Raw genomic sequence first — 27,602 nt, 5'->3', positions numbered from 1 at the left:
CCTACAAGGCTGGCTGTGCCATTTAGCGCACGTTGCAGCAAGGGCTTGGCTCTTTCATCCAGCTGTAGCCATGAGGTTAATCTTACATGCTGCTTACTGGCCGTTTTACACATTGCAAATACATGAATTACACATATTTACATGGAATGCGTAAAGAAAACAGAGCAATTTTTCTCCACAGCTTGAGTTTGCATGCTCACGATTTCCAGCTTATCGTGCTAGGGTGATTCCCGGCATCTCAATGGTCAATTGTGAATATATTGCTAGCTAGAGAATGGATCACTGAAATGCCAGGACAGCCTTTTGTTAAGCATATTCCATCTGCAGCGTTGAAAAAAAAAAAGTTTTGGTTTCTGTGTTTACTTGCTTCAATAAAGCAAATTTAAAAAAAAGAGCTCTTTTAGTTTTTATAGTAAGACCAAGTTTTTATACAGTATTTCAAAGTAACATTACAGTTAAAATGTAAGGCTGTAGTTATGCATAAGTTGGTAAAAGTATGTACAGCATTTATTGAAAGTACAATTAAGTAATTCAAGGTAGTTTTGCATTTTACTCTGTGTCTAAACTACATTACTCAATGACTCAAACTGTATCTGGAGCGCTGGTTACGCGAGACGCACACCTTTTCCTGAGGATCTGGGAGTAGGTCTTCACCAGGTAGTCTGAGAGGTTGCGTCCTGTCAAGTTCTGCAGGATGTCTCCAGTGATACTTCTGACCTGTAGAGGGGGGAGGGGGAGGGAGTCAGTGTGAAACTTGTTCACGCTTCAGGTTACTCGACTACAAATGCTAAACATCTAAAACTAAGCTCTGGGATATCAGCCATTCAAAATGTCAGTATGTTCATTTGATTTGTTACTTTTCTAGAATTGTACATTCTCTATTGCTTGCCAAATGGAGAGTGTAATCACACACCTTTTTATGCATGTTGCTTTTCTTTTCATTGAGTCTAGATTGGGCTGCGAAATCTGGAATTATGGTGCTGCTATTCTTGTTCTAATGTATTTTAAAAAGTTACAAAAGCACATATTGAAAATGGGTGCAATTATTAGGGTCAAATGGTTAACAGAACATCATACCTAATATCATACAAGTGGGGAGACTGGAGATTACCAATTGTCTTAACTGGCTGACAAATACTGTGGTTTGGGAGTCTTCCAAGGCTTTTAAAGAAAGCAATTCTTTTTGGGGAAAGGGGCGAATCAGTCTCTTATGTTGTGCTGTGTCTGACCTGTGGGGGGGGCAGCCCCCCAGCTCCCTCCGGACACTCGGGCAGCATCCTGCGCGTCTCCTCCGAGCTGCACTCACAGGATGGGGAGGGGTTGTCCAGGCTCCAGTTTCCTGCACTGAGCAGCTCCATGAGAGAGGGAGGGACAGGAGGCATGACAAACTCTCTCACTCCACCCTCACACTCAGACTCCCTGCGCAAACAAGGAGCACGCAGCTTTTTAAAACACGGACCACAAGGCTTTATAAAACAAAGCCCAACTTTCAAGTAGTTTCTCCAGGTACTTCACCTGGTCAGCTATTCCATGCATTTCTAACTGTGTAAAAAAGTGCTTCCTACCTTCTGTTCTAAACTTACTTTACTCAGCTTCCGGACTATGCCCTCTTGTTCTCTCTGTGCTCATTTGAAGTAATGACTCAGGTTAACTTTATCTATAGCATTTTCTAGGCTGAAGAGATTTCATTATTTTAACCAGTCCTTAAGTCCTGGGATCAGCCTGGCTGCCCTTCTCTATACCTTCACATGCAAAAAAGCCTTTTTTTGTAGTGAGGTGACCAAAACTGCACAAAGTATTCTAGGTGGGGTCTAACTAGAGCATTGTATAAATCTTAGCATCACTCTGGACTTGCATTCCACGCTTTTTACAATACAGCCTCACATTCATTTGCCTTTTTAATTGCCTCACCTCATTGGCGAGATACTTTTAATGATGACTCCACTATAACGGAGACCCTTTTAGGAAATGAAGGTGGGCATCACCAACTTTCCATCTGCAATTTCTTTTTATCCCTGTGGCACGTTTAGATCCGATTCTTCAGACTCACCCCCTCTCCCTCTCCTTCTCGGCCAGGCACCTGGTTCCAAACCCGGGTGAGCTCAGCAGGGCGCTGAGCAGGGCTCTGTTGCCTGGGTCCTCTGGGGCATCATCACTGGCGAGTGTTGTGTTAAAGGTGCAGAGGATCATCACAAACAAATGTAAACAACACCAATTCAGGTTTTGTCTGAATTGGTGTTGTGAAGTCTTTCTCAGTGTCTGCAACGCTGATCTTATTGCAATGACTTTGTTTCTTATGTTTTTGTCTGTGTTAAGCTGCTTTGACTAGCAGTTACTAGTTCAGGAGACGCTCTTCAGTTCTAGTTGCCCGTGAAAGTTGAATGTCACTTTGGCTGGACGAGTCCCAGTGATGTTACAGAAGAGGCAGCGCCAGTTTGGGATTTGCCCCTTTGGGTTTGGTTTACTGCCATTGCACCGCTGTGCACTAGATGGCGCTGGCGCTTACTAATGCAAAGACACTTTGGGTAATCTAGCTTACATACGTCTACAACAGGAAGCTAGCATTGAAGAGCAGTCATTGCTATCCTGTATATACCTACCTGCATGAAAACCTCAGGGTGTGAGAATTTACATTTGCAGTCAGTTATCAAAATGTTAGACCACTTTGTGCTTTAATTAGGCATCTTAAAAACAACTGCTAAGAGGTCTCATGCATGTTACAATTTGTGGCTCTGTGTTTTTTCTTACTACTCTAAATTAATTGCAAGTGTGGCAAATTCAATTTGATGATCACTAATTTGCCTATTTTTGACACATGTTCAAGATTTTTTGTTGCAGTGGATTGATTTCATAAGCACAACAAATCAAAACAGAAGCAGTAGGGTGTTCTAATATATTTGCACAGTGTTGTACATCTGCAATGAGTGACAGATCAACCTCTATATACCCCCAGAATCTGATACGCTTGTCAGCACTCCTGGCAGGCTGGATAAGTTACAGCGTGTGGATAGATCCCAATTGACTTCATGCCCGCTTGTGTTAAAGACTGGAGTGGCACACAATGATACAGGCAGCTCCACTGCATTCCCACTGATAGGGTGAAGCGAGGATTTACCTGAAGAAGGTGAACTGATCTCCATACATCCAGGGCTGCAGCTCTAGAGGGGGGTACTTCCCAAACGGGGGGACAATGAGTGTGAACAGCAGGGCGACGCACACAAACACAGCTGGCAGAACGATCTACAAACCACCCAAAAAGCAAGAAGACGACAGGCAATTAAAGTTCATCCTTACATCAGCTTGGTGTTTCTCATTGAAGGTTCCTTGGTGTGTTTTTTGCTATTCCGAAATCTGACCTTTGTTAGCATCTCTTGTGCAGTTGTATCGCTACTTACACACCCGCATGTTTTATGCATTACTATGCAAGCTGAAATCTGAACACATTTTATGAGGAGAGCATATAACGTGTATAATAACGTGGAGAGTGTACAGAAATCTATATACATTTGGGTGTTGATTTCTATAATCTGATTGAAGAGACGCTGGAGCAAATGTGCAGAGTTGGCTGCTGGCAGCGCGGGGAGGGTACCTGGGCGAGGAGTCCTCGTCGGCTGCGGCGGGCGTACAGGAGCCTCTTGATGAAGAGAGCGCGCAGCTGCTGCAGGGTCAGAGCCCAGCCGATCAGGAGGTCTGTCTCCAGGGCCTCTGCAGGGAGAGAAGGGACGTCACATACACAGTGCAAGGTTTTGCATTCATTACAATAGTCTTCATTAGTACAGCACTGTAAATGTGTCAATAAAGCGTCTGTTCCTCAAACTGAGTGGAGCAAAAAATAACACCATATAGAATTTTTTTTTATTATTATTTATTTAGTATCAGAATCTGGTATTAATTATAAACAAATATCCCACCCAGACAGTTTATTCTGCTTTTGTTGGTAGTAAATAGAAAACATGTGGGAAAACTGTGTCAAAATGCTCTCTTTCTGTGTACCAGCTAACCCCGTCTTAGCAATACAGCTGTATTTTAATACTGCATGTGTGTCTGAGGAACAGAATGACCAAAAGAAAACAAGAGACAATTCCTGCTAATCGAGATTAAGGTCTTTAATATTCTACGCTTGGCACATGATGACAAAGTGGGACAGATAAACAGATCAAAGCATACCTTGTTTGCGTGGCTGTTTCTTTCCTTTAAGCAGCAGAATTCAGAATATGAAGAGAACAGTTACTGAAGAGCACACACACACACGCACTAAGCTCAGCAGTGTTGCGCATAGCAGTACAGACATTGAGGTCACTATCTTGTGTTCCACCAGTTTCCAGAGTTCAGGCATTAATTATACTGTATTTTTTTGCACGGATTTCACAATTTCCGTAAAATGTACCCATTGCTGTCTAGTATGTAGTGCCACGTGAAAATTCCCATTTCTAAAAGAACATAAATATACATATTTTTTAATCACTTAAAAATAAACAAATGTTTGCCTTATTGCCACACTACCTGTTACACTGCATTTGGAACCTGGCAGCCAGTCTAGTTTGCTTCCGGTAAATTATTGTACTGCAGCACGATTTCCTTAAAATTACATAAACGAAAAAAGGTACCAGCTGCATCAAAGATGGGAAATATTTCTGCCAATGATCGCTCTGTCCAGTGCAAGAAAGGGACATTTCATGAGTCTGTTGTTATTTCTACATTTACTTAGTTTGATAATTCACTTCTGGTGAAAACAGAATGTCTCTAAAAAGGTGGACATAAATAAATAGGATGTTTAAAATTGTGAAATATCTCGAATTATCTCGAACGAATTTTTAGATCGTGAAATAAAACATTTTTTTACATTGAAAAAAAATACAGCACTAATTATGCGGTCAAACCATTTCTGACTTACTGCTTTATTAAGCGAGTCTGGTAATGCAATGGTAGCAGTGATATCTGATTAAGATATAGCTCAGTATAATACATGGCTGAGGTCTGTCAACACTGCCATCTAGTGGTTGTGGGACTAAATAGCAGGCAGCAGGTGCTGTGGCCGAGCCCTGGTCCAATGATGCATTTTACCAGTGTCATTGTCTGTCTCCTGGGGGTCTGGCAGGGCGGGGTCTCTCTGTTCCGGGAGCACCCCGTCTGCAGGGTCTGCATCCACCCCGCTCTCCTCCGCCACCTTCAGGAAGACCTGGAGAAACAGGAGCATTTTAAAACACCACGCTGGTCTAACAGCATCCATGTATTCAGTGCAACACTCAAAATCACGCTTCATTTAAAAGAACCATTTATCAATGATCTAAACAACAAACAACTCCATTACCATCATGTAAGGAAGTATCCCGGCGCGCTGACATACCCCTAACAAGCATGAGTGCTAGCAGGACCAAAGGGATGATCATGACATATTGAGCTACAATATGCACAGAACAGAATAAGACAATGAGCTATTTAAAAACTAGATGCCATTAGGTAAGCAAACGAAGCGTTAGTATCAAGGTAAATTATATTTACAGCATGTGGAATAACGTCCTGTGTTCAAGACACAAATGAATCCTAAAACTGTACTAATACTAAATTTCATGACGTTTGGAGAAGCGATGCCCACCTCCGCTACACCGCAGGGGATAGTAAGACCCTCACCTCCTCCAGGCTGGTGTCGGAGACCCCGTAGCTGGAGACGCCCAGCTCCCCTTGCCTGCAGTCCAGCTCTTTCAGCAGGTCTGCCAAGCTGCCATCCAGGGCCGCACTGTACGGGACATTAAACACCACCTCCCTGCCCACATCCTCAACCAGCCCAGCCCCCGGCACCCAGCGCCGCACCAGAGCAGACAGGCCTGGCACATCTGAGGGGCAACGAGAGGCACTGACTGACTGCATGCAAAATCACCTGCAAGCCATAGGAATCCCAACACTGCAACACCACTTACAGGCCGAGCTGATCTCACTGCTCTGCTCACTGCCCAGTCCTGTGTCTGAACTCTTGTCAGACTCGCTGTCACCCTGGCTCAGAAAGAGAGAGAGAGAGAGAGAGAGAGAGAGAGAGAGATAAAGCAGTGTCAATCTGGGATCCTAACACACTGCTTGCGTTTTCTTATCCTTTCCAGTGCCTATGCATTTTGATTAATGTAATGTTGTAAAAGTGCGCCACGCTGCTGCTTTCTGACCACGTTTTGATCTTGTTGGGAAGTTGACCTTTTTATGAGATGATAAAAAAATCACCCAACACAGTAAATTACAGATTTCTAATTTCCCCTGCAAATCTAAATGTAAAATCGCTGCAGTGTTTTCTGTGAAGGATAAACAAAGATAAGTGTTGAATCGGGAACAATAATTCACTGTTTGAGTGCCATTAGACCAGAGACACTGGATTCTTTTCTTACCGATTCACACTTTGAGTGGTTTAAGCCACTTAAAACATTCTTCCTAATTGATACTTGAGATTCAGTTGATTGTTAATTTATGTGAATTATACCTTTTTCCATTGAGCTGGTCACACTTTTTTCATGCATAGAAATGTATCCAATGTAGTCAATGGAAATAAATTAACATTAGATGTGCCTAATACACATATACAATAAGAAGAAGAAGAATTTAACAGCCTAATAATTGTTTGAGGAGCAATATAGTTTGAACACTGTTTACCAGTTAACTAGGCTGTATCACTACATTTCTCAAGAATTGTTTTCTCCTCTTACGATATAAAAAGTTCCTAAGAAATGTAAGAAAATCATAAGAATTTGGACAATCGCACTTAAGATCTTCCTAAAATCCTTCTTAAGAACATTATGTTTTTTTCTTAAGTAGACTTTCAAGAATAGGGCTGCTCTTAGGATTCTCCAGACAAGCAACAAAAGGGTGGCACTGCAGAAATGGTAACTCGACATGGGAGCAGCTGAACAGAATCACTCAGAATGATTTCAAACACCACACACACAGTGAGGAAAGCAAGGGGGATTGACAACAATCAATTCGATTGACTATTTCTATTTACAGATTCGCAAGCAGTGATGGTTTAGAGTCTTAATCCTTAAATAGGAATAGCCGCTCTCAAAGCTATTTACTACAAACTGTCATTAGCTTATTTTTTGCAGAAAGGAAAGAAGCAGCTAATAAAAGAAACAACCCAGACATTTCAATTAGGGTTTTCATTTCAATTAGGGTTTTTATTTTAATTGCCCTAATGCTGATTTGTAGAATCATGGCAATATTTAGCAGGATGTGGCGTTGTGCTTTGGGTTTCACCTTCTTGCCCCTGGTGAGGGCGATGCTCCCGGCGCTGGCACTGTTTGGGGGTCTCGTCTCCGAGTCTCTCTTCACAGCGGTCAGGTAGTACCCTGTCCCCAGCTGGGTCTTCAGGAAGAGGGGCGAGCCGCAGCAGCACAGACGTCCCTGGGAGATGATAGCGATGCGATCCCCAAGCAGGTCTGCCTCGTCCATGTAGTGAGTTGAGAGTATGATGGTGCGCTCTGAGGGACAGCAATCAGGGAGCTCAACCTGGAAGCACTGGAGGCTGACACACTAGCTTCTTAACCATCCTCCGCCATGCACATACAGCAGTGCGCTAATGCATTAGAACACCCCATTGCTTCTGCAGTTTTGATTGTCAAATTGTCAAAATAGGCAAATAAGTGATGGTCTCATTTAATTGATAACTTGAATAGGCTACAAATGCATTTAATTTAAAAACAGTAAGAGAAAAGGAACACATCACCAGACCTGGTAAAACACATGAGGCTTTTCACAAGTTGTTTAAGGATGCCTAATTAAAGCACAAAGTTGTCTAACATTTTCACACAAATGCCTATTGTTTCTATATCACTGATTACGGACCGAAAATTGAAATCCTCACTCCCTTTTTCACGAAGGTAGGTATATAAAGGATATAAAGGACATAATCTTGAGGTGTTCTAATACATTTGCGCAGTAGATGCATTCATTTTATACAATAGGTCTCAAAACAGAACACACTATATTTTAGCAAGCATGTAATTTCATTTTATAATTATATCTGGTACCACACTAGGTTGAAAGACTGTTCTGTTTGCAAGCCATGCTTTTAGACCTCTTGCACCCTCTAGGTGAAATGACCCAGGAAGGGCCACTGTTCCCCACCCCTTCACTGGAGCCAGAAGACTCTGCTGGGGTGCAATAACAAAGTAAAGGAGTAGCAGACTTCCTGGAAGGCAAGGGAAGGAAACTGACAACTGCCTTTAATCTAGTGTACCAGCTATCTGTTTTAAAATGAGAATACTCGTTTGCTGGAACATGTTGTTTGAAAGTCTGCACATCTGAGACCTATGACATGGAAGTATAAAATAGATTATATTCATGGAATTACTTTGTTAGATACAATTCCTTTAAAGTAATGCTGATCAAAGCTTTTACAAGTACAGATAGCTAACAAAACAATTCCAGTAAATCTTACCGAGTGTGTATTACCATCGCTTTGTACAGCAGATAACACATTTTCCTATATGAAAGATGCACACATTTTTTAATTTTTTTTCAATGTTGCAATTCTGGTCATTTAGGGAGTCTGAATGCAGTTAGACCATTAGAGGGGAATTGAACTACAGGAAATCCACTCTTCATAGTCTGAATGCAGTTAGACCACTAGAGGGGGACTGAACTACAGGAAATCCACTCTTCACGGTCGCCGTCACAAACATGCCCGTGAGTTCTTAGGCCCTCCTACCCTTGCGGTACTTCAGCAGCAGGTCCCAGATGCCCCTGCGAGAGTAGGGGTCCACCCCAGCCGTGGGCTCGTCCAGGATGACCACCTTGGACCCCCCAATGAAGGCAATGGCTACCGACAGCTTCCTCTGCATGCCACCTGCCAGGGGGAAGCAGGAGAAATAGTGAGCATCTCCCAGTAAGCTGCAAGCAACACACTGAATCCAAATCAGTCTGCTAAATGAACTGTAAATACACCCATTGTATTGTTGTATATGCTGAGGAAATGTCATGAAAATGTCACTACAGCAAAACAACCTATTTACTGTACTTGTGAAACTTATAAGCTTAATCTTTTACCCCAAAGTGACAATAAAGTTGGGTGGAAATACTGTAAGTTGACAACCATTATATTTTGGCATTCAAGCCAATGTGGTGAAAATAACCAGAGGCTAATATTAACAGCAGTAAAAACCAAAACTACATGAACATGAATGTAGATCTTTTATTGAAGACCATGCAATCAAAGAAACTACAAAATGATTTTGCAAAAGTCTACTGGAAGCCATAACAGTAGTACAGTATTTCATGTTAGATTTTGGAATGTCACATTTTTTAATTGTCAGTTTTACATGAAATATATGGAAAACTAGAAAGCGGTATGTAATTCAATGTTAACTGTAGCATTATTCAGCAGGTTTCATTAGACTTTATAAAGCAAAATATGTTCATTCTATAGGGTGAAAACATTTGGCCATAGCTGTATATGTAATATTGGGGTGCCTCCAGTACACATGGTGGTCGGGGTACTGATGCAGCACAGGCTGCTACCTGAGAGGTTTTTGGTCTGCTCTCTGCGCTTGTGAGGGAGGCCCACATCCTCCAGCATGCGCCCCAGCTCTGCCGTCACCTCCTCCTCGGTGAGGCCCTTCAGACGCCCGTAAAACCAGACATGCTCCTCCACGGTCAGACTGGGTTATTAAACAGAAAGAATAACGTTAACCAATACGCACAGCCATGTGCACATTTATTAAAAACACTTCAAGGTTTGTCATTTATAGTTTAAAAAGTCAATCTCTCCCAGATGCCTCTCGTTGTGCTTCTCCTTCTTAGTGCTGCTGTTTCAAGGACGCGCATCTTTCCAGCATCTCTGCCTTACTTTGTGACAAGGAGTGGTGGGACTGCTGTTCGTGAACAGCATTGAAAAATTCAAATAAATAAATAAACAGACGTTTACCAGAACGTGCGCATCCTTTATAATGGAGATGGGAAACGTACAAAATGACTTATTGAATTACCTCTATGGACTTGAAGTCTGAAAAACACTTAAAATTAGAGAAATGAGTGACAAAACACAATTCCCTAGGACCTACTTCCATGTAAAATGCAAGGTTCCTCCAAATAACATACCCCGATACTCAATAACTCAGCAAGTTCCATCACAGAGGAATACGCAATCTCAAGATACTCCAAGCATCATCATAATAATGAATCACTTAGCAGACACTTTTATCCAATGCAACTCACAGAGACTAGGAGGGGAACCATGGTTTGATACCGCAAGGTTGACTCAGACTAGGTCTCCTGGTTTCAAGCCACTGTTCCTGAGAAGGTGGCTTTGTGTTCCTCAGCTTTATACAGGAACAGAGAAATGGGAGACCGTGTTCTCTCACTGCATTCCTCCCTAGATTCTTAACAAAGTTTACCATGATAGAAGTGAATGGTCACTTCTGTGTATTTATTTCAATACTTCTACAGTTAGAAGATTACATTGTTTTACTCAGTTTGCTTGCTTTTAAAGTAATGAGTGACTGTACTGTATATAATATGCTGTGTTACACTGTGCTGTACTGTTACCATGCTACACAAAAAACAACTTCTACAAGAGACAAACTGCATGTCTATGATCTCGTTCCGCACTGCTAAACCACATCCATCCGTGAGGGAAGCAGTGTAGCCTTGTGCTTAGTGCTGAGGGACTGGGAGGTAGTGTGGCCTATTGGTTAGAGCTGAGGGACTGGGAGGCAGTGTGGTCTAGTGGTTAGAGCTGAGAGACTGGGAGGGAGGCAGTGTGGTCTAGTGCTTAGAGCAGAGCGGCTGGGAGGCAGTGGTGCATATAGAGGTGTCGTATTCATATGTGTACACGATTTTACTAGAAGCAATATTTTAGAAATACAGAGTTTAAGGTGGCAACCCTGATTTCAGACTAACATAAAACCACAAGACAAGGCGTTGGGCTCTCACAGCTTCTCCACCTACATGTCAAAGAGGACATTGTGCTGAGGGCACATTCCCAGGGTTTTCCGGATGGAGTCCATTTCCGTACGGATGTCCATTCCCTGGATATAGGCCGTCCCGGCAGAGGGGGGGAACAATCCCGTGAGAATGGACCTGGGGAGATGGAGCAGGAGTTTGAGAGCCAAACCAAAATCGATAATAACATTCTAGCCACGACTCTGCCCTTTTGTTGAGACCACATCCCTTTAGAAGCAGAATGTAGACATGACCAAACCCCTCCCATCTCCATGACCATACCAAATCACAATGCAGAACATAGCCATGTCCCCGCCTCTTCACTAAGACTCACCAATCAATAAAGAATCTAGTCATGTTCCCACCCCTTCACCAACCTCCCTGCACTCACATGGTTGTGGTCTTGCCAGCCCCGTTGTGCCCCAGGAAGGAGGTGATCTGGCCCTGGTAGAAGTTGAGGTTCAGCCCGTTGACGGCCAGCTTGGCTCCGGAGCTGTACACCTTCACCAGGTTCTGGATGGACACTCCCAGGGGGAGGTGACTTGGCTCAGCCTCCAGACACACTGTAACAAGCACACAGAGATCAAGAAGACTCACGAAGGTGGCCCGAGGCTTACCCGGGTTATTCAGCTACCCTCACTTATAGAATAACTACAACACATCGTGAACGCTCACAGCTTTTATGTATTTGCAATAATATAACCTACATAGTCAAGATTTTCATCCTTGTTAACCAAGGTTTGAAACAAAAACACGGAACTGTAAAGCAGAATGACTGCTTTTACCTTCTTCCTTGTTGGTGGGTGGAATTGACAGGGGAACATCTGAGAGAGACTCCCCGAACCAGTAACTCCGAAGAAACAAGAAATTCCAAGGCTTCGGAATCCCAAACTGACCTTCAGTAAAGAGAATGAGGGATTCCAGTTTACTTTGTCAAGAAGATTAACTGTATGAAAACATGGTGTATCAAAACACTTACAAACGGCAGTGCCATTTTTAAACTATCACATTTTAATACTAATTTCATCAAAGTAATCCCAGTGGTTTCAGATCATTTGATCATGATGACAGAAAAAATAAATCACACTGTCAAATTGTTATTGATTGTAATTAACATATTTTATTCTATTTAATGAATGTTCAAACACTTTAAAGGGAATTACAATGAAAGCATGAGTATCTGCACGCCCCTAATATATTATCCAGCCTCACTCACCTGGGAAGACAGCCTCTATGTACAAGGTAGCCAGGCCGTACAGCACTGCGTCCACCAACAGGAGCAGGATGGAGGTGCTGAAGCTGTAGCGATCCCCCTCGACAGGGCTGGAGCCCAGATTAGACCACTGGATACCCACACCCTGCTCCTCGTACAGAGAGAAATACTCACAGCCAAAACCAAAGGCTACAGGAGACAGCAGGCTCTGCAGGGGTGCACAGGAAGTGAGTATTATAATCTGCACTGAGACTAACAGCACAGTGCACTCTGGATTGGGGAGAACAGCACAGTACAATCTGCACTGAGGCTAACAGCACAGTACAATCTGCACTGAGGCTAACAGCAAAGTACAATCTGGATTAAGGCTAACAGCACAGTACAATCTGGATTAGGGTCCATGTCTCATATTTCAGGGGCTCACTAAATACTGCAATAAAATCTCCTTTTACAGTAACGTATTTATTTATTTTAATTGACACATCATGAACTCTATGACTCTGTCCCTCCACCACGGTACTTGTGCAATGGATTGCAGGGGCTTTGCTACTAAATTCGATAATTTTACATTTATTTGCTTCTGACCAGCAGCTGACCAAAAGAGACTCCGGCAGAGGTGACATCAAGCAAAATCACAGCAAATGAAATGGGTGTCAATCATTACTGGCCTGTCCCCAATTTTGACTCTGGTACCAGTATCACCGCCCAACTCAATTATGGCGTGTCATCAACCCAGCTGGTCAGAAACGACTCATTAACTGAAAGTGGTGAAACCTGCTAAATAATGAACAGGTTTCCAGAAACCTATCATGGAAACCGAACACCTGAGGGACAGGGAATGAGCAACTGTCTGAAAAGCAACTTGGTATAAGTGTGAAATATCAAGTTCTCTTAAAGACAGCTCTACTGAGGTCAGGGGGGTACTTCAAACTTTGTCTGCAGGATGCGATTAAGGAAACAGAGAAGTATATACAAAGCGAATCTAAAAACAAGAAAAATACTATAGTTAGTAATGTAATTCACCCCTTCAATAAAGCTTTCAGAACCACGTCTAACCTACAAGTTAATGGTTACACTCTGGTGTACCGGCTGTACTTGCAAACATGTTGAGAATTCTGAGACCAAGGGGTGCTTTAAATTCTGTTATTAGGACAGGATGACAGAAATCCCAGTTTAACCTACAAGGTTAATCTGGTGTACCAGATGTTAAAGGGTTATGCTCTGGCTGTACTTGGAAGTCAGACGCGAATCTTAAAGCTCCAGGAATCACAGAGGTGCTTTAAAACATCTTTAAAAACGTTGATTGACTGACACAGAAACAAGTGAAATAACAAGAATCCAAGGTAACTCTGGTATGTTTCTCTTAAAATGACCAAGACAACAGAATGTTTCTCACCGCGAATATCCTCATTGTGAAGGTGACGTGGTCCCTCCAGGCCACACACAGCACGTAGGGCAGGTACAGGGAGAAGTAGATGATGCCACCGCATGCGGCCGCCAGGTTTGCTCGCGAGAACAGCGTGCTGATCAGGAAGCACTGCATGATGGTCGCCGTGGCGAAGGTCACCAGGAAGAGGAAGATCACTGCCGGGTCACTGTAAGGCAGAATGTCTCCTCGCTGGAGGAAGATATACACAGAGATAGGAGATACACATCGCTGCCTCTCACATACAGTACCAGTATGATTGCAGTCTACAATCCAGCCTCAACCAGATGTTACACTAAAGACATTTGTGTGTAATTTCTATTTATCAGTAAATTCCTGACTATTTCCTTGACAGTATACTATATTCACAACCCTAATTTTCGGCACACATATTTTTCTTCTGCAATCAGAGACTTAAAAACTGTTGAGTACTTTGCATTGGACACTCATTAGGTTAACTTTCACCATCAGCGTGAGTTGGAGAGATCCAGCTCTGATCGTCACAGTCCCAATTGAAATCTCGATCTCATTTGAAAATTGTATTCAAGTCAAATAGCAGATGGAAACGTGACTTCAGATAGCACATCTTAGTGAAGCTGAAAAGGGAATTATTTTAGCCATTAATGTTTGAGCCAGGACCCTGGATACGGCTCACCTACCTTGAGAATGAAAATGAGTAAGGCTGCGCTGACCAGGAAGGGCAGAAGGCTGCTGATGAACCAGCTGACCCACAGAGTAATGTTGCTCAGGCCCATGATCCTCATGGTCTCTTTGAGTCGAGCTTCCTTCTCGTGCACCACCCCCTTGATGATCATGGCAACCGAGTAGATCCAGGCCAGGGTCATGAAGAGGGGCAGTGAGCGGTTCAGCACCCGTAGGAACCTGGAGAGCAAACCAGGAGTGTGACAGCAACCCATACTGAAGCTGGGACCCAATACACTGCAACCCATACTGAAGCAGGGACCCAATGCAACTGCAACCCATACTGAAGCAGGGACCCAATGCAACTGCAACCCATACTGAAGCAGGGACCCAATGCACTGCAACCCATACCGAAGCAGGGACCCAATGCACTGCAACCCATACCGAAGCAGGGACCCAATGCACTGCAACCCATACCGAAGCAGGGACCCAATACACTGCAACCCATACCGAAGCAGGGACCCAATACACTGCAACCCATACCGAAGCAGGGACCCAATACACTGCAACCCATACCGAAGCAGGCAGGGACCCAATGCACGGCAACCCATGCCGAAGCAGGGACCCAATGCACTGCAACCCATGCCGAAGCAGGGACCCAATGCACTGCAACCCATGCCGAAGCAGGGACCCAATGCACTGCAACCCATACCGAAGCAGGGACCCAATGGAACTGCAACCCATACCCAGGGACCCAATGCAACTGCAACCCATACCCAGGGACCCAATGCAACTGACTAGTATTATTACCTTACATAATGAAGCCTTGGTCCCACTCCAACTGTCTTGTATTATTACAAAACAAACCAAGCCAGAGACCAAGTCTAACTGTCTTCCATTGCAACACATATTGAGCCCTGATCGCAATCTGACTGCCTTGCTTTACAACCGATGATTTCATCAATGTTCATACCTCTAACTTAATTTCAATATTACTGATCGTTTTAGTGTGTGTGTTTTGTTTTTTAAAAGATATCATTCTGCTGGTATGAATAAGAGAATAGATTTTAAAAGCCTTAGTCATCACTTTAACTCCTCTATGCATTTCCTACATATTAAATAAGTGTGAAGGCGGCAGCTAGAGCTGCTGCTGTACTCACACATCATCCACGTAGCAAGGATAGGGCATCTGCTGCAGGTAGAGCCCAGTGCGAGGGGCGCGGCCCCTGCTCAGGACCCTCGTCACAGCCTGCTCCACCAGGTCTTGCACATACACGAAGCCCCCCCAAACATAGCGCAGGTCACTGAAGGGGTCCGCTGCTGGCCCAGGGTCCCAGAACCTGAGGGAAGGGAGACAGTGTCACTGTGCGGAGTCAACAGTAACCCTGCCCAGTCTACAGAAAGTTCTCAGTGTGCTTGCCTTTCCTGCAGGATGTCAGTTACACTGGCACTTCTTTGGCCATTTCACCTCAGCAGTGTCTTCAGAGTGAAGCATCTTACTGACTGCATATCAATCATTAGGGGAACCAGCTGGTTGGTTACTGACAGGAAAGAAGGTCCTGAATGGGTGGGGACATTTTCACTCTAGGTAAAATGGCTATTGAAAGTGCATGAGTATCTCAAAGCAAGTTCAATAGGAATGACAAACTACAGCCTTTCTATCACTTCCCACCAGCATCTCCCCTCTGCCCAGTCTCTTTCCCTCTCCAATCTCCCCTTTATCCCCAGACAAATATCTCCTGCTCAGTCCATCACTCTCCACCCTTCCCAGTCAATCCCTCGCCATCATTCCCTCTCCATCTCCGAATCCGTTCTCTCCATCACCCCCTGCCCCCACACTGACCGGTCTTTGATCTTGTTGGTCCGAGTGACGTCGTCGATGTCCATACGAATCTTGTAGGTGAGGTGGGGTGGCAGGTCGGGGGGCGGGACGTCCTGCAGCTGGAAGACGATCCCTGCCCAGAACTGCCTCTCCTCAAGCAGCTCCAGGGCCCGGGACACCAGCCTCTCCTCTGTGGGGACGGCCTCCAGCTTATTGAGGGACACGCACTGCAGAGACATAGGCAGGGTTACACTCCCTGCACAGGAGCGGAGAGCAGCCTAGTACCTCCGGCATAAACTACTGTGCTCAAGATGTTTTGGTTTTTTATTTTTTATTATTTCATTGAGGTGATATGCAGCTATGATGCAAAAAAAACATACAATGGTTATTTAATGATCGACCATTTTGTTAAAAGACAAGACTTAAGTGGGCTAGGGAGAGTAAGTATAGGGCTTCCGTTTTCCTTAATTTAATTTTTCGTAGCTTATTTTTCCAGTTACATGTAAATCGTTTTTATTCTGGCCTTTTTTTTTTTCTAAAATTGTGTGTCCAATTACAATTCCCCGCTCCTCACGCGATTGTTCTCCCAATTTGGAATGCCAAATCACTTTTCTCCTAACCTCAGCAATTCCCCACATGGCTCAGGAGATCTGAAGGTTCAGTGGGTGTCCTCCGATCCCACAACCGAGCTAGCTTCCTTTTTCACCCAGGAACTCAACAGCAGAGAACTCAACTCCCTTCAGAGTCCGAACCTGCGCAGTATGAGGTCCAGTGCAGAGTACCTGGATAAACTGGGAGACAGTGGTCACTATCTCGTCCACCTCCTGGTACGTGTCTCTCCAGGTAGTGTTGGAACCAGCCTCAGGGGGGCTAGTGGACAGGAAGTGGGCAATGCGGGCCGCAGTCCAGGAAGTGTCCGCAAGGCGAAGGTCAACAAGGCCAGCGACCTCCGGGGTCTTCAACAGGTCCTGGAACAAAACGAAACTCCTCTCAGGTCTTCAGCTCCTGTGTTATTTGGTCACAAAAAGCCAGCTGAAGATCATGATAGCCTTACCTGCAGCATTTGGATCTCCATACTGCTCTCCATAAAGGTTATGATTCGTGGTCCAAGCTCCTGCCAAGCCCCTTTCACCTCACCCAGCACCGATAGGTCCTCGAATGTCCGGTTAACCTGAGCACAGGACAGGGGTATAGGGGCAGTGACACCTGGGCTTAGAGAGCAGGGTCTAGAGAACAGGACAGGGCTTAGAGAACAGGAACAGAGTTAAGAGAGCAGTGCAGAGGGCAGTAGGGTACTTCCATTAAATGAAGGGTTTATTACTGGATCATCAACATCAAAGTACTAGCAAAACCAAGAGTGTGTGATGATCAGACTCCTGTCTGTTAGGATAGACCCTCCCAGGCGGTAAACAGATTAGAAAGCAGCAATTGGGACAGCGATACAGGAATTAGATAGCAGGGCGCAGGGCAGTACTGGGATTTTAGATTGATACCCACTCAGGGTAGGGGTTCAATCACTCTTGATTTTTATATAGCGCCTTTCACGACAGATTGCCACACAAAATGAACAACAGAATAAAAACAAAACAATAAAACAAGCAAGATAGGATAAAAAAAAAAAAAAAAAAAAAACATTTAAGATATACAAGATAGATTAGAAAAATGTGTTTTTAATCTAGTTTTAAAAAGGCAGCAACAGTGGGAGCTTTCCTTACAGGACTAGGCAGGTTATTCCATAATTTAGGGGCTTTATAGCTGAATGCTCTACCACCTGTGTTTTTTTTTCGGTATTTAGATATACACCTCCTAAGAGAACACTTCGCCTAAGAGAACGTCCTTGTTGTGAAACAGATTTTTACTATTGTAAATGAACGTTACAAAATGGCATGTAAACAAACTGCAAAATGCGCCACTGTTTCTCTTGCTACAAAAAGTTGGAAATGGTTCAAGCTCTTGAAAAAAAACGGAAATGTGACAAGCCGCTGAGAAATTTGTTGTTTCCCGTCCTGGTGAGCTGCTTCACCATTCTGTTAATATTGTGCATGTCTTGTATATTGCTGCTGCATTTTGTAACGTGTGTAGGGGTGCTGTGTTCATTTTGTTTGACAGTTAGTTTATTAACATTAAGTTAACCTGAAGTAACGCCCATTATTTTTCCTCTGCCACTGTGATAGACTGAAACAGACCCGGCAGCTAATTTCACAGTACATAGTGATTTAAGCTTTTTGACTGTGTTGTTTTGCTTGTTTTATTAATGTTAGTTTGTCTGTTACTTTATTATAGTTTATTAACATACCCTTGCCTGCTGTTTTGCTTTTACTTATTCAATTAATTTTATATGTTGATGCACGCAAGTAACATACGTATTTATTACTAATTCATAGTGTGTCTGGTGGATAACTGTCACAGAATACTTTGGCTATAAAAACACTTTGCTTGCTTCCAGAGGGGTGTTTTCTTAGCCGGAGACTACTGTAGTAAGTAACCAGGCATCCTGTGATGGGAGTGAGCATCTAGGAACATACAGGGTTAAAAGATCATTTAAAGTATGATGGGGCAAGGCCATTTAAAGCCTTGTAAGTTAAAAGGAGGCACCTTAAAAATCTATCCTTAACCAGACAGGAAGACAGTGTAAAGATGCTAGCACAGGGGCAATGTGTTCTTGTCTTAGTCCCCGTTGCAGACAAGAAATAACATGACTACGAGTACCAGAGAATGGGGCATTACAGTAATCAATCCCTGAAGACACAAGAGCATGCATCAGCTTCTCAGCATCTGGTCACGAAAGAATACTTTAATTTGGCGATATTTCTGAGATGAAAGATAAAGAGATTTTGATAACATTTTTAATGTGTGGTTCAAAAGAAAGACATTTGATTAGTGCTGAAGAGTTTGCAGGTTCCCTACCTCTTTCATGATGCTGCGTGTGGCTGGCGTGTCAGGCGTGTACAGCAGCTTCCCAATGAACAGCGGCTTAATCCCACGCCAGATAATACGGGAGAGCGGGTTCGACTCCAGGCCGCGGATCAGATCCCTGCAGTATGGGGCTGAAGCACAAACAGGGATAGTGACACAGACACAGTGACACACAGGGACAGGGACAGTGACATACACACACAGTGACACAGTGAAAGGGCCCTTCACTCACTGGTGTTGTTGTCCAGCTGCACCTCTCTCTCTTCAGTGTCACTGCGCCCCAGGAAGGCCTTGATGTCATTGTCCTCGTACCAGTTCAGTGAGGGGATGCGCTCCCCTCCCCCCTCGGGGTGTCCACACACGATGCGGGACACCGCTCTGAACTGGTCACGCGGAGAGCCAGTGGTGCTCCCTCGAGACAGCCTGCTCAGCTCCTCACTCAGCTGGGAGAAACTGCTCCATGTTGACAACTGCAGACATACACAGGGACACTAGCCATTAACACACACAGCTCACATTGCACACACACAGGAACACTAGCCATCAACACACACAGCTCACATTGCACACACACAGGGACACTAGCCATCAACACACACAGCTCACATTGCACACACACAGGGACACTAGCCATCAACACACACAGCTCACATTGCACACACACAGGAACACTAGCCATCAACACACACAGCTCACATTGCACACACACAGGGACACTAGCCATCAACACACACAGCTCACATTGCACACACACAGGAACACTAGCCATCAACACACACAGCTCACATTGCACACACACAGGAACACTAGCCATCAACACACACAGCTCACATTGCACACACACAGGGACACTAGCCATCAACACACACAGCTCACATTGCACACACACAGGGACACTAGCCATCAACACACACAGCTCACATTGCACACACACAGGAACACTAGCCATCAACACACACAGCTCACATTGCACACACACAGGAACACTAGCCATCAACACACACAGCTCACATTGCACACACACATCCTGGTCTTGCCAAATTATCACAGAGAAAGCTGGGCCCCAGAGTTCAGTCTTTCTGAGCGTATGGGTTGCTGTGTGAAATGCCATTCAAAATAGGGGACTCTATACATTACTTTTTGCTCACCTCTAACAGAATGGCCCCCAATCCCTCGGTGAAGGAGTTCACCGCTTCTGTCACTTCCATGAGGCTCGCAGTATCGGTGCTCAGTCTCTCCTGGAAAGGGAAGAACAGAGTAATGAGGGGTTCTATACAAGCACAGCCCAAATAAAGCAATGTCCTGCACGCTTCCTGCGGTTTAATAAAGTAGAGCTGCAAGCACTAACCAATTTCCTCATCGTACACTGGACAGGTGACCAAGAAAATGGATAAAATAACAATATTTGCATTAGTCAAATACAAAAACTACTTTTCACTAAAGCCTTCAAATACAACTGACAACATGCATGAGCTGGAACTATGCAAAACAGCAATGCTGCATATTTATTTGTTGACATTACTGAACAACTCTCTGGTAGCCAACGGCCCTGTATATGCGAGTAACAGTTCTCAATACATTGTTCAGTCGGCTGGAAAGTTAGCCAGGACTCACGGTGAGCAGCCGGCTGTAGTCAAGCTGAGACAGAAAGATTCGCTCTGCCGCCTGCAGGGTGGCGGAGGGCACAGCGCACAGGCTGGGCTGCAGGAGGGAGAGAGGCGCTCCATCAGCAGGGAGCAGGTACTCGCCGAGCAGGGAAGCATTGCACACAACCTCCTGGAGACGCAGGCCTGAGCCAGCCAGGGACACCTGAAGAGCAAACAGACAAACGCTTTGCGAGAACGGCACTGTAAAGAAGGGCCCGTCCAGTGCAGGTTTGTGTTACAACCACGTTCGGAACTGTTCTTTTGTACCAATTACACCTCCGAGTTCTAAAGTTAAACTACTTCATTGTATCTGTTTAACCGGGACTAGAACAGCCCTCCAAGAACCTTGCTGGAGTAGCCATGACTGTGCAAGGGTTATGAATCAAGGTACACATAGAATGAACTACTTTGTTACAGTATAAGGATGAGACCAGACCACGTTTCATATTGTGACAATGTTTACATTCTACATTGAACGTCAACGTTAAATACAGTACATGCCACTAGTGCGTTGGCCGCATTGCACTGGCTTCCAATTCATTTTAAAATTGATTTTAAAATCTTATTATTAACATATACAAGCACTAAATGGCTTAGCACCAGAGTACCTATGAGAAATTCTGTCGTCATATAAACTTCTGCACACCTTAAGGTCAGCTAAAACTAGACTTATGTGCCTTCCAATGGTAAAATTGAAAAGGAGAGGAGGAAGTATGTTTTGTTTTATTGCTCCCAAACTGTGGAACTCTATGCCTTCCTCTAATAGAGATTCGGCTTCGGTCAGAATTTTTAAAAATTCTCATTTTTACAGCTTTTTTTTTAACCTGATCTAGATACACAGTTGCTGTTATCTATTTTTATGTGCTAACTTTGTATTTTATTTGTTATTCTTATTTATTTTTGTCCTATCTAGATATTTGTTATTTATTGTTATTATTAATATAATTGCATCTTGTTAATTGTGTGACTATACTGTTCTGTCTTGTTTCTTCATCATGATACATACTGTCTGTAAAGCGGTTTGATACTGTCTGTAAATGCGTTGCCTCCATGCTCAGTATTTATACCATATGGGCTCAGGACTTACGTGACTGCAGTCTGTTTTTGTTATCTTACTAACTTTCAATAGAATTAAGCCCTTTAGCTGTTACTCCATTCAAGTGCAACTGACCCCCTAACCAAGGTTACCTTGGTTACTTGTTTACCATATTTCATTTCATACATTTCTGCACATACATTTGATGGTCCTACTGGGTTCCTTTTTATGCAATACTTGGACAAACAGAGAGGCGGTCTCCATACACTCCGCGGTTATGACACATTTAATAATAATGTTCTTAGCAAGCTTCTAAAAAATCAGCAGTGTGGCACATGTGTCTGTATCAGGGCTGTGAAGGTAAATCCCTTTAACATGTTGCATGACACCAGGTATTTAATTAACCTGGACTCCAATCAGCCTTTAAATCCCTCAACGCCACTGTCATTGACTAGCACTCAAGCACACAGATGAGGAAATTCCAGCTTTATTTAATACCTGCAGACAGAAAATATGTTAAAGGGAATTACTCGTAATCCCACCTCCACTGTATAACCAGTGGGTGATAATTTTTATACTTTTAGCAAGCTGATGGGACAGATCACAGTTTTAATGCTTACCACTTGGAGGTTGAGCTGCGCCTTCAGCAACTGGTCAACCACATTCCGAGGGAGGCTGGCATTATCCAACAGGAACTGGGAAAACGTTTCGTTCTGTCGGAGGAACTCTCTCACAGACGACTCTGCAGCACAAGCATTCGCAATCCATCAGGCAATCAATCACAACCTTTACTGATCCAGATGAGTCAATGTTGAACAAATTCTCTATTTACAATGACAACCTGGCAAGAGGCTCACACCACAACAGCCAACAAACACAAGAAATGAGGAGTAAAAAACACAATCAGAAAACATAAAATCAAAAAAAAAAAAAAAAAAAAAAAAAAACTCAGCAGGAACTTAGCAGGCACAGATGTCAGTCAACACCGAGTCGCCCCTACTAAAAACAACCTCAGATACAAACCGTTCTAATTGAAACTTGTATTGAAACCCATTCCAACCATTAGCTGCTGCAAACTGAAATGAGTGATGGACAAAAACTGTTGCTACCCTGCATGGGAAGAAGCACTTTAATAAAATGACTGGATCTTATATTGCACAATGAAGAAGAGAGCTCCAGTAAACTATGCAAGTAAGCAGGCATTCTCCCAACGAGGTTCGGTGTGCAAATTGGGATACGACATGTATCATGACAGACTGATAGACTATTTTGTTAAAAGGCAAAATGTTATGAGTAAGGCTTCTGACTTGGTTTTAACGGATAAAAAAAATTCAGATACAGAAAGAAATTAATTGGTGGACAGTCAATAAACACAGGAAACCACCGGAAAAACTGTTAATCAATTCACGTGGACTTCACTCCTTTCCCGTTAAAAAATAAAACCTACTACAAATTTTTAAAAAATACATTTCCCAGCACAGCTGGGCAGTGTTCCGCTTTCCTGCCTTGTATCTGTCATGGATTCGTTCTGAATACTTTAAACCCGCCCCAAACTACTGAGTGACAGCACATTCCTACATTTCTATTGGAGACTCTGCTTGCGAGATTTAAAACGAGATTACAATTAATAATGGAGGGTTGTTAGCAGGATTTAAAGCTGTATTACAGTTAAGATACAGACGATTTAAAACAGAATTCCAAATGTTGGCGAAATGTACAAAAATGCCTACACACAAAAACCCCAGAAGAATGTGCCCGTGACCATAGCGATTTCACTGTGGAAGACAGCAAAGGATAGAAGCAAGTGCTGTCGAGTTACTACTACACATATTGACCGAAAAAGAAACTCTGAAGCATTTTGGAAAGTCGCTGAAAACACTGATTTCATACAGTATATAAAAAACAAAAGCCCTGAAAAAAAAAACGATTTATAAAAAACCCGAAAATAGCTCAAAATAAGCACCAAAAAATGAAATTAATAAAAACTGAAAAACAGAAGCCCTAGTTATAAGATAAGGAAAGTATGTATTTACACCAACTATAAAACACACTTCATTTCAAGAACCATTTGGCGAACTACAGTAAGCTATGTTGTGCTTCTGGTCTTGTATCGCATTGCAATCAATACATACCTCTATTATAATATGATTCCTCATGTACAGAAATATCAGAATTCATCGATACACAATCAACTGTTACAGCCCTAGCTCTCACTGTCGAGGATCAGGAAAGGAAAACCAACAAACAAAAGAGTGACTATTTACCATCCACTCTGCACAGGCCTCCTTATGTACGTAACAGCATCTGGGTCCCTAATTGCAATATCAGAGTTATTAGTATTTTTCATATTGCAAAGGCCAGCTGCAGGTCACAATAGAAAGAATGCTTCTTTGTGGATAACTCAAAACACTCAATTAGGTGCAAAGACATAAACTCATGTATCAGTGAATCGTGATACTTTCTTTACATGATATATCATAGCGTAACAGTGGCGTGTGTGTCGTCTGTATTGTGATTCACCAGCAGTGAAGTGAAGAAGAAACAATCTTATTGAATTTTTGTATTTTAACAAGATAGAAGGATGAATATAAAAGCAATAAAATCTCAGCTGTGTGAGGATCTTACTTGGCCAGGCCTCCCTTCTCTCTCTCAGGCTCTGGAGAGCCAATAGAAGCTGCTGGAACTCTCCGGGCAATGATTGGCTTCTGCTGTGAGAGAGGATCTTCTGCGTGTCAGCAAAAAGACGTGAGAGTCTGAGAAGAGTGGGGAATCAATCCATTAGAGGGTTCATCTTGCTCCTGGGAATTACTGTAATACTAAATTAGAACAGCACAAATCCATTACTTGATTACTCGGATTGAGCCAAGACTTAGCAGAGTGGGGTGAAAACTGGCATTGAATGTCATAATCCAATGTTGATCCGATCTATAAACTGAACAATGCCGTCATGATGAAACCTACACCGACAGCATCTGTAGAATCTCAGAATTCTTGCTCTGTGTTTTTATTCAAAATGGCTACGAATTCAAATGTAAAAACCACAAAGCGGAGCTCATGGTTCACAGTGACCTCCCTGGAAAGCAAGTACCCACATTGAGCTGCTGAAGTTGCCCACCAGGCCAGGGGTCTCTCCAGGTGTGGGGTAGCGGAAGCAGGGGTTATTCACATTGCAGATGATCCCCTGGATCCAGGGAAGGGTGCCAGCCGAGGGTAGGGGCTTGTTTGGGAAGTGACCTGAAAAATAACAAGACAGTTTAAACCTGGCTCCCAGAGTGGCTCACCTGGTAAAAGCACAGCCGTGCGGTGTGCAGGATGAGTCATACAATCAGGGAGTGCAGGTTCGCGTCCTGGTTAGGGATTCCAGAGGGATGTCGCGCATTGGCTCTGGCGCTCCCGCAGGTTAGGGAGACATAACTGTCAGGGACTGTTTCTCCTTATCGCGCTACAGCGGCCCCTACTGGCCAGGGGCCTAGTGAGCTTAAGCGGACACTGTAGGGCTGGCCTCTGTCCTCCAGAGGCCAGTAGCTTGCTGACACCCACTCTCAAGTTCATTCTAAAATTGGGGGAAAAAAAATTATTGGGCACTCTATTGGAAGATTAAGGGTTTTTCCCTGAAGGTAATAGAGAATAAGCACATCACACAGAGGCAACGTTAACAGTCTTTGTCGTTTACTTCTAATATATCAATGTATTATATTAAGCCATAAGCATGCACAAAGAAAAGATATGACCTTTTCCTATATGGGACAGTCAGGTGTGGCGTAGATATGCTTGTCTCTGCGGTGGAAACTGAAGTGCTAACTGTGAACTAGTCACAGTGCTTTTTATATTATATCTGTTCCTACTGTACGCACCTTCTCCACAGAGCTGAATGCTAGTTTACACACTCAATTCCCGTCACTCAAATGTAAATACATTATTTAGGCACACAGAACCACACCCAGAGGTTTTACAAATTAGTAATTATACCAATGTGTTTTCAAGCACATAAACATTGGTAATATAACCCTATCGGTTCCTGTGCAGTTCCAGGGAAACCTGACATGGAATTAATAATGAACAGTAATAATCAAATGAAATAAGTAGCAGCAGGGCTAGGAGAAACTGTTGTATAGGTTTGTAATAAAGACAAAAGAAAAAAATATACAGCAAACCAACACATTTTTTTCAATATGCCAAGCATTTGAAATTTTTAAATATTCAGAGAGTTATTATATCCTCAATTTAAATCAAATGATAGCGAGCGGAAAGATCAATTAATTTTCCTAATAAGAAATAGGAGTTTTACAACCTTATGACTTGTACAATGCAAATACGGGAGTGTGCTTTTCACATTACCAGAAGCTGTAGTGAAAATTGCCCTGGAGTAAAAACCTGGACGAATGGAGGTTTCAAGACTGCAGAGGCCTCTTCACGGGATGAAAGTGCATTTCTCTGAGTGAACGTCGGGAGCATGCCCCCACATCTGTGCAGAGATCTCTGAATAACAACTAGTGATTCGGAGGCCCATCCCCACAATACTCACATTCGTTCTGCTGAAATGGAGGGTGTGACCAGCGCACAGAGATGAGAATGAAGAACAGAAACAGGGGCCAGAGGAGCTCAATCCCCAGCTGGATCTGAAAGAGGGAGAGACAGCAGCTCGTCAGTGACAGAAACACTGTGCAACACAGTCAAGCCACAGAGAGGAGTCTTCAGTGACATGGCCTCACTGAGAGAAAGGCAAGGGCAGGGGCCACAACCAAAACCTTTTTGCAGCGATTTCCTTTTAAAAATAACGATTGGCAAACGTGAATGGCTGGTTTCACACACCCAGGTCAGCTCAAGTCTTGATTTCCCTAACCTAAAGGAACATTCAGTAGTCCAGGCTTAGTGCTAATCAGGGTCTGTAAAACCAACCACAAAAGTATTACCACCCAACAATCCCATCCCGACTGGTGATAACTAAAAACGTGTAAAACGAATAAGACAAAGATGCAGACAGTTTGCATACAGTCTGCCGTCTGCGATAGGTGAAGTTCTTCCACAGCAGGAGCCCCAGCTGTATCCAGAAGCCCATGATGTCAAAGATGGGTTATCTCGCCATAGCACTCTGCAGGAGGACCCACTGCAGCCTGAAGACAGAAAAAGGGAGAGTTCCATTAGCCACGTGAGGTTTCTTATGTTTTTAACTATTGTATTGTAGAGGTCACTGCAGGTGGACAAGCTCAAGGCAGGATTGCTCCAAGGGCAATGCTGGTGCATTTTTTCTCAGCTGTTGCAGACATGATTCTGAGAGCTTCCATTCTCCTCCCTGAACATCATGTTGAGGTATGCACAGCGTGACTCCCAGTGGGAAGGTAATAAGGCAGATTACCAAACTATTGTTTAAACCATTTTAACATGTCTAATGTTAATCTCTTCTTATGCATGTGTGCAGACTTGGAATCAAAAAATATAATACTGTAAGTTCAATCGTGAGTCATTGTCATCTTAAATTATAATTGATAATGACAATAATCTGCATGAAAGAAATGAAAGCGACAACCTTATATTTAATAATTCTCTACCTTATATATAGTTAACCTTACATATAACTAAAGCAACAAATTTTACAGTGTATTGAAAAGAAACATGATTGACCAACACTATTGTAAATCAATGCAAACCTAATATTCTAGTTTTCCCCGCAGAAATACAGGCATATTTATTGTTTCAACACAGAATAACCCTTTTAGTATTTCTACATTTTAAACGCTACTGCAATGCTGTTGGGATTAGTCTCCCTAGTATTGGAATTAATGAATACATGCAGAATGACTGGGAACAGGTATTTGTTCTTTACATTACCCAATAATGGGTTTCTGCAACAGTAGCCTGCCAAGACCTGTACCCAATTCTAAAGGAGAACTCCACTCCTAGCTCTCCGTTGCTTAACACAAATGAAAACGATAAGTAAATGGACAAAAACAGTAACCTGAGCGCGCTTTGTCAGACAAAAGTTT

The 27,602-nt window shown here is 43.3% G+C and overlaps 1 protein-coding gene across 6 annotated transcripts in view; it reads right to left on the bottom strand.

Moving 5' to 3' along the window:
• abca7 (ATP-binding cassette, sub-family A (ABC1), member 7) overlaps positions 1 to 26,753 on the bottom strand; it is a 53,025-nt gene extending 26,272 nt beyond the window's left edge. For 4 of the 6 annotated variants that reach the window (XM_041230297.1, XM_041230296.1, XM_041230292.1 and 1 more), the window contains exons 1-31: positions 26,612 to 26,753; positions 26,144 to 26,237; positions 24,711 to 24,852; positions 24,244 to 24,371; positions 22,239 to 22,360; positions 20,551 to 20,745; positions 20,085 to 20,174; positions 19,169 to 19,406; positions 18,928 to 19,067; positions 17,075 to 17,191; positions 16,803 to 16,988; positions 16,042 to 16,247; positions 15,359 to 15,538; positions 14,216 to 14,438; positions 13,527 to 13,748; positions 12,134 to 12,338; positions 11,703 to 11,813; positions 11,309 to 11,480; positions 10,924 to 11,055; positions 9,496 to 9,635; positions 8,687 to 8,824; positions 7,234 to 7,457; positions 5,919 to 5,991; positions 5,632 to 5,834; positions 5,065 to 5,179; positions 4,168 to 4,191; positions 3,590 to 3,705; positions 3,116 to 3,240; positions 2,051 to 2,155; positions 1,230 to 1,419; positions 623 to 717 (exon numbers count right to left, since the gene is read on the bottom strand). In XM_041230297.1, the coding sequence (XP_041086231.1) occupies positions 623 to 717; positions 1,230 to 1,419; positions 2,051 to 2,155; positions 3,116 to 3,240; positions 3,590 to 3,705; positions 4,168 to 4,191; positions 5,065 to 5,179; positions 5,632 to 5,834; positions 5,919 to 5,991; positions 7,234 to 7,457; positions 8,687 to 8,824; positions 9,496 to 9,635; positions 10,924 to 11,055; positions 11,309 to 11,480; positions 11,703 to 11,813; positions 12,134 to 12,338; positions 13,527 to 13,748; positions 14,216 to 14,438; positions 15,359 to 15,538; positions 16,042 to 16,247; positions 16,803 to 16,988; positions 17,075 to 17,191; positions 18,928 to 19,067; positions 19,169 to 19,406; positions 20,085 to 20,174; positions 20,551 to 20,745; positions 22,239 to 22,360; positions 24,244 to 24,371; positions 24,711 to 24,852; positions 26,144 to 26,237; positions 26,612 to 26,677 (4,517 nt within the window). In that variant the 5' untranslated portion in view covers positions 26,678 to 26,753. The remainder of the gene's footprint in view (positions 1 to 622; positions 718 to 1,229; positions 1,420 to 2,050; positions 2,156 to 3,115; positions 3,241 to 3,589; positions 3,706 to 4,167; positions 4,192 to 5,064; positions 5,180 to 5,631; positions 5,835 to 5,918; positions 5,992 to 7,233; positions 7,458 to 8,686; positions 8,825 to 9,495; positions 9,636 to 10,923; positions 11,056 to 11,308; positions 11,481 to 11,702; positions 11,814 to 12,133; positions 12,339 to 13,526; positions 13,749 to 14,215; positions 14,439 to 15,358; positions 15,539 to 16,041; positions 16,248 to 16,802; positions 16,989 to 17,074; positions 17,192 to 18,927; positions 19,068 to 19,168; positions 19,407 to 20,084; positions 20,175 to 20,550; positions 20,746 to 22,238; positions 22,361 to 24,243; positions 24,372 to 24,710; positions 24,853 to 26,143; positions 26,238 to 26,611) is intronic. The other 2 variants (XM_041230295.1, XM_041230293.1) reach the window with 2 other exon arrangements.
• Positions 26,754 to 27,602: the final 849 nt, after the last annotated feature.

Source organism: Polyodon spathula, chromosome 27, assembly GCF_017654505.1.
Source record: "Polyodon spathula isolate WHYD16114869_AA chromosome 27, ASM1765450v1, whole genome shotgun sequence".
Lineage (NCBI taxonomy): Eukaryota > Metazoa > Chordata > Actinopteri > Acipenseriformes > Polyodontidae > Polyodon > Polyodon spathula.
Note: the sequence above shows the minus strand (reverse complement) of the source record. Positions and strands in the feature narration are given on the sequence as shown.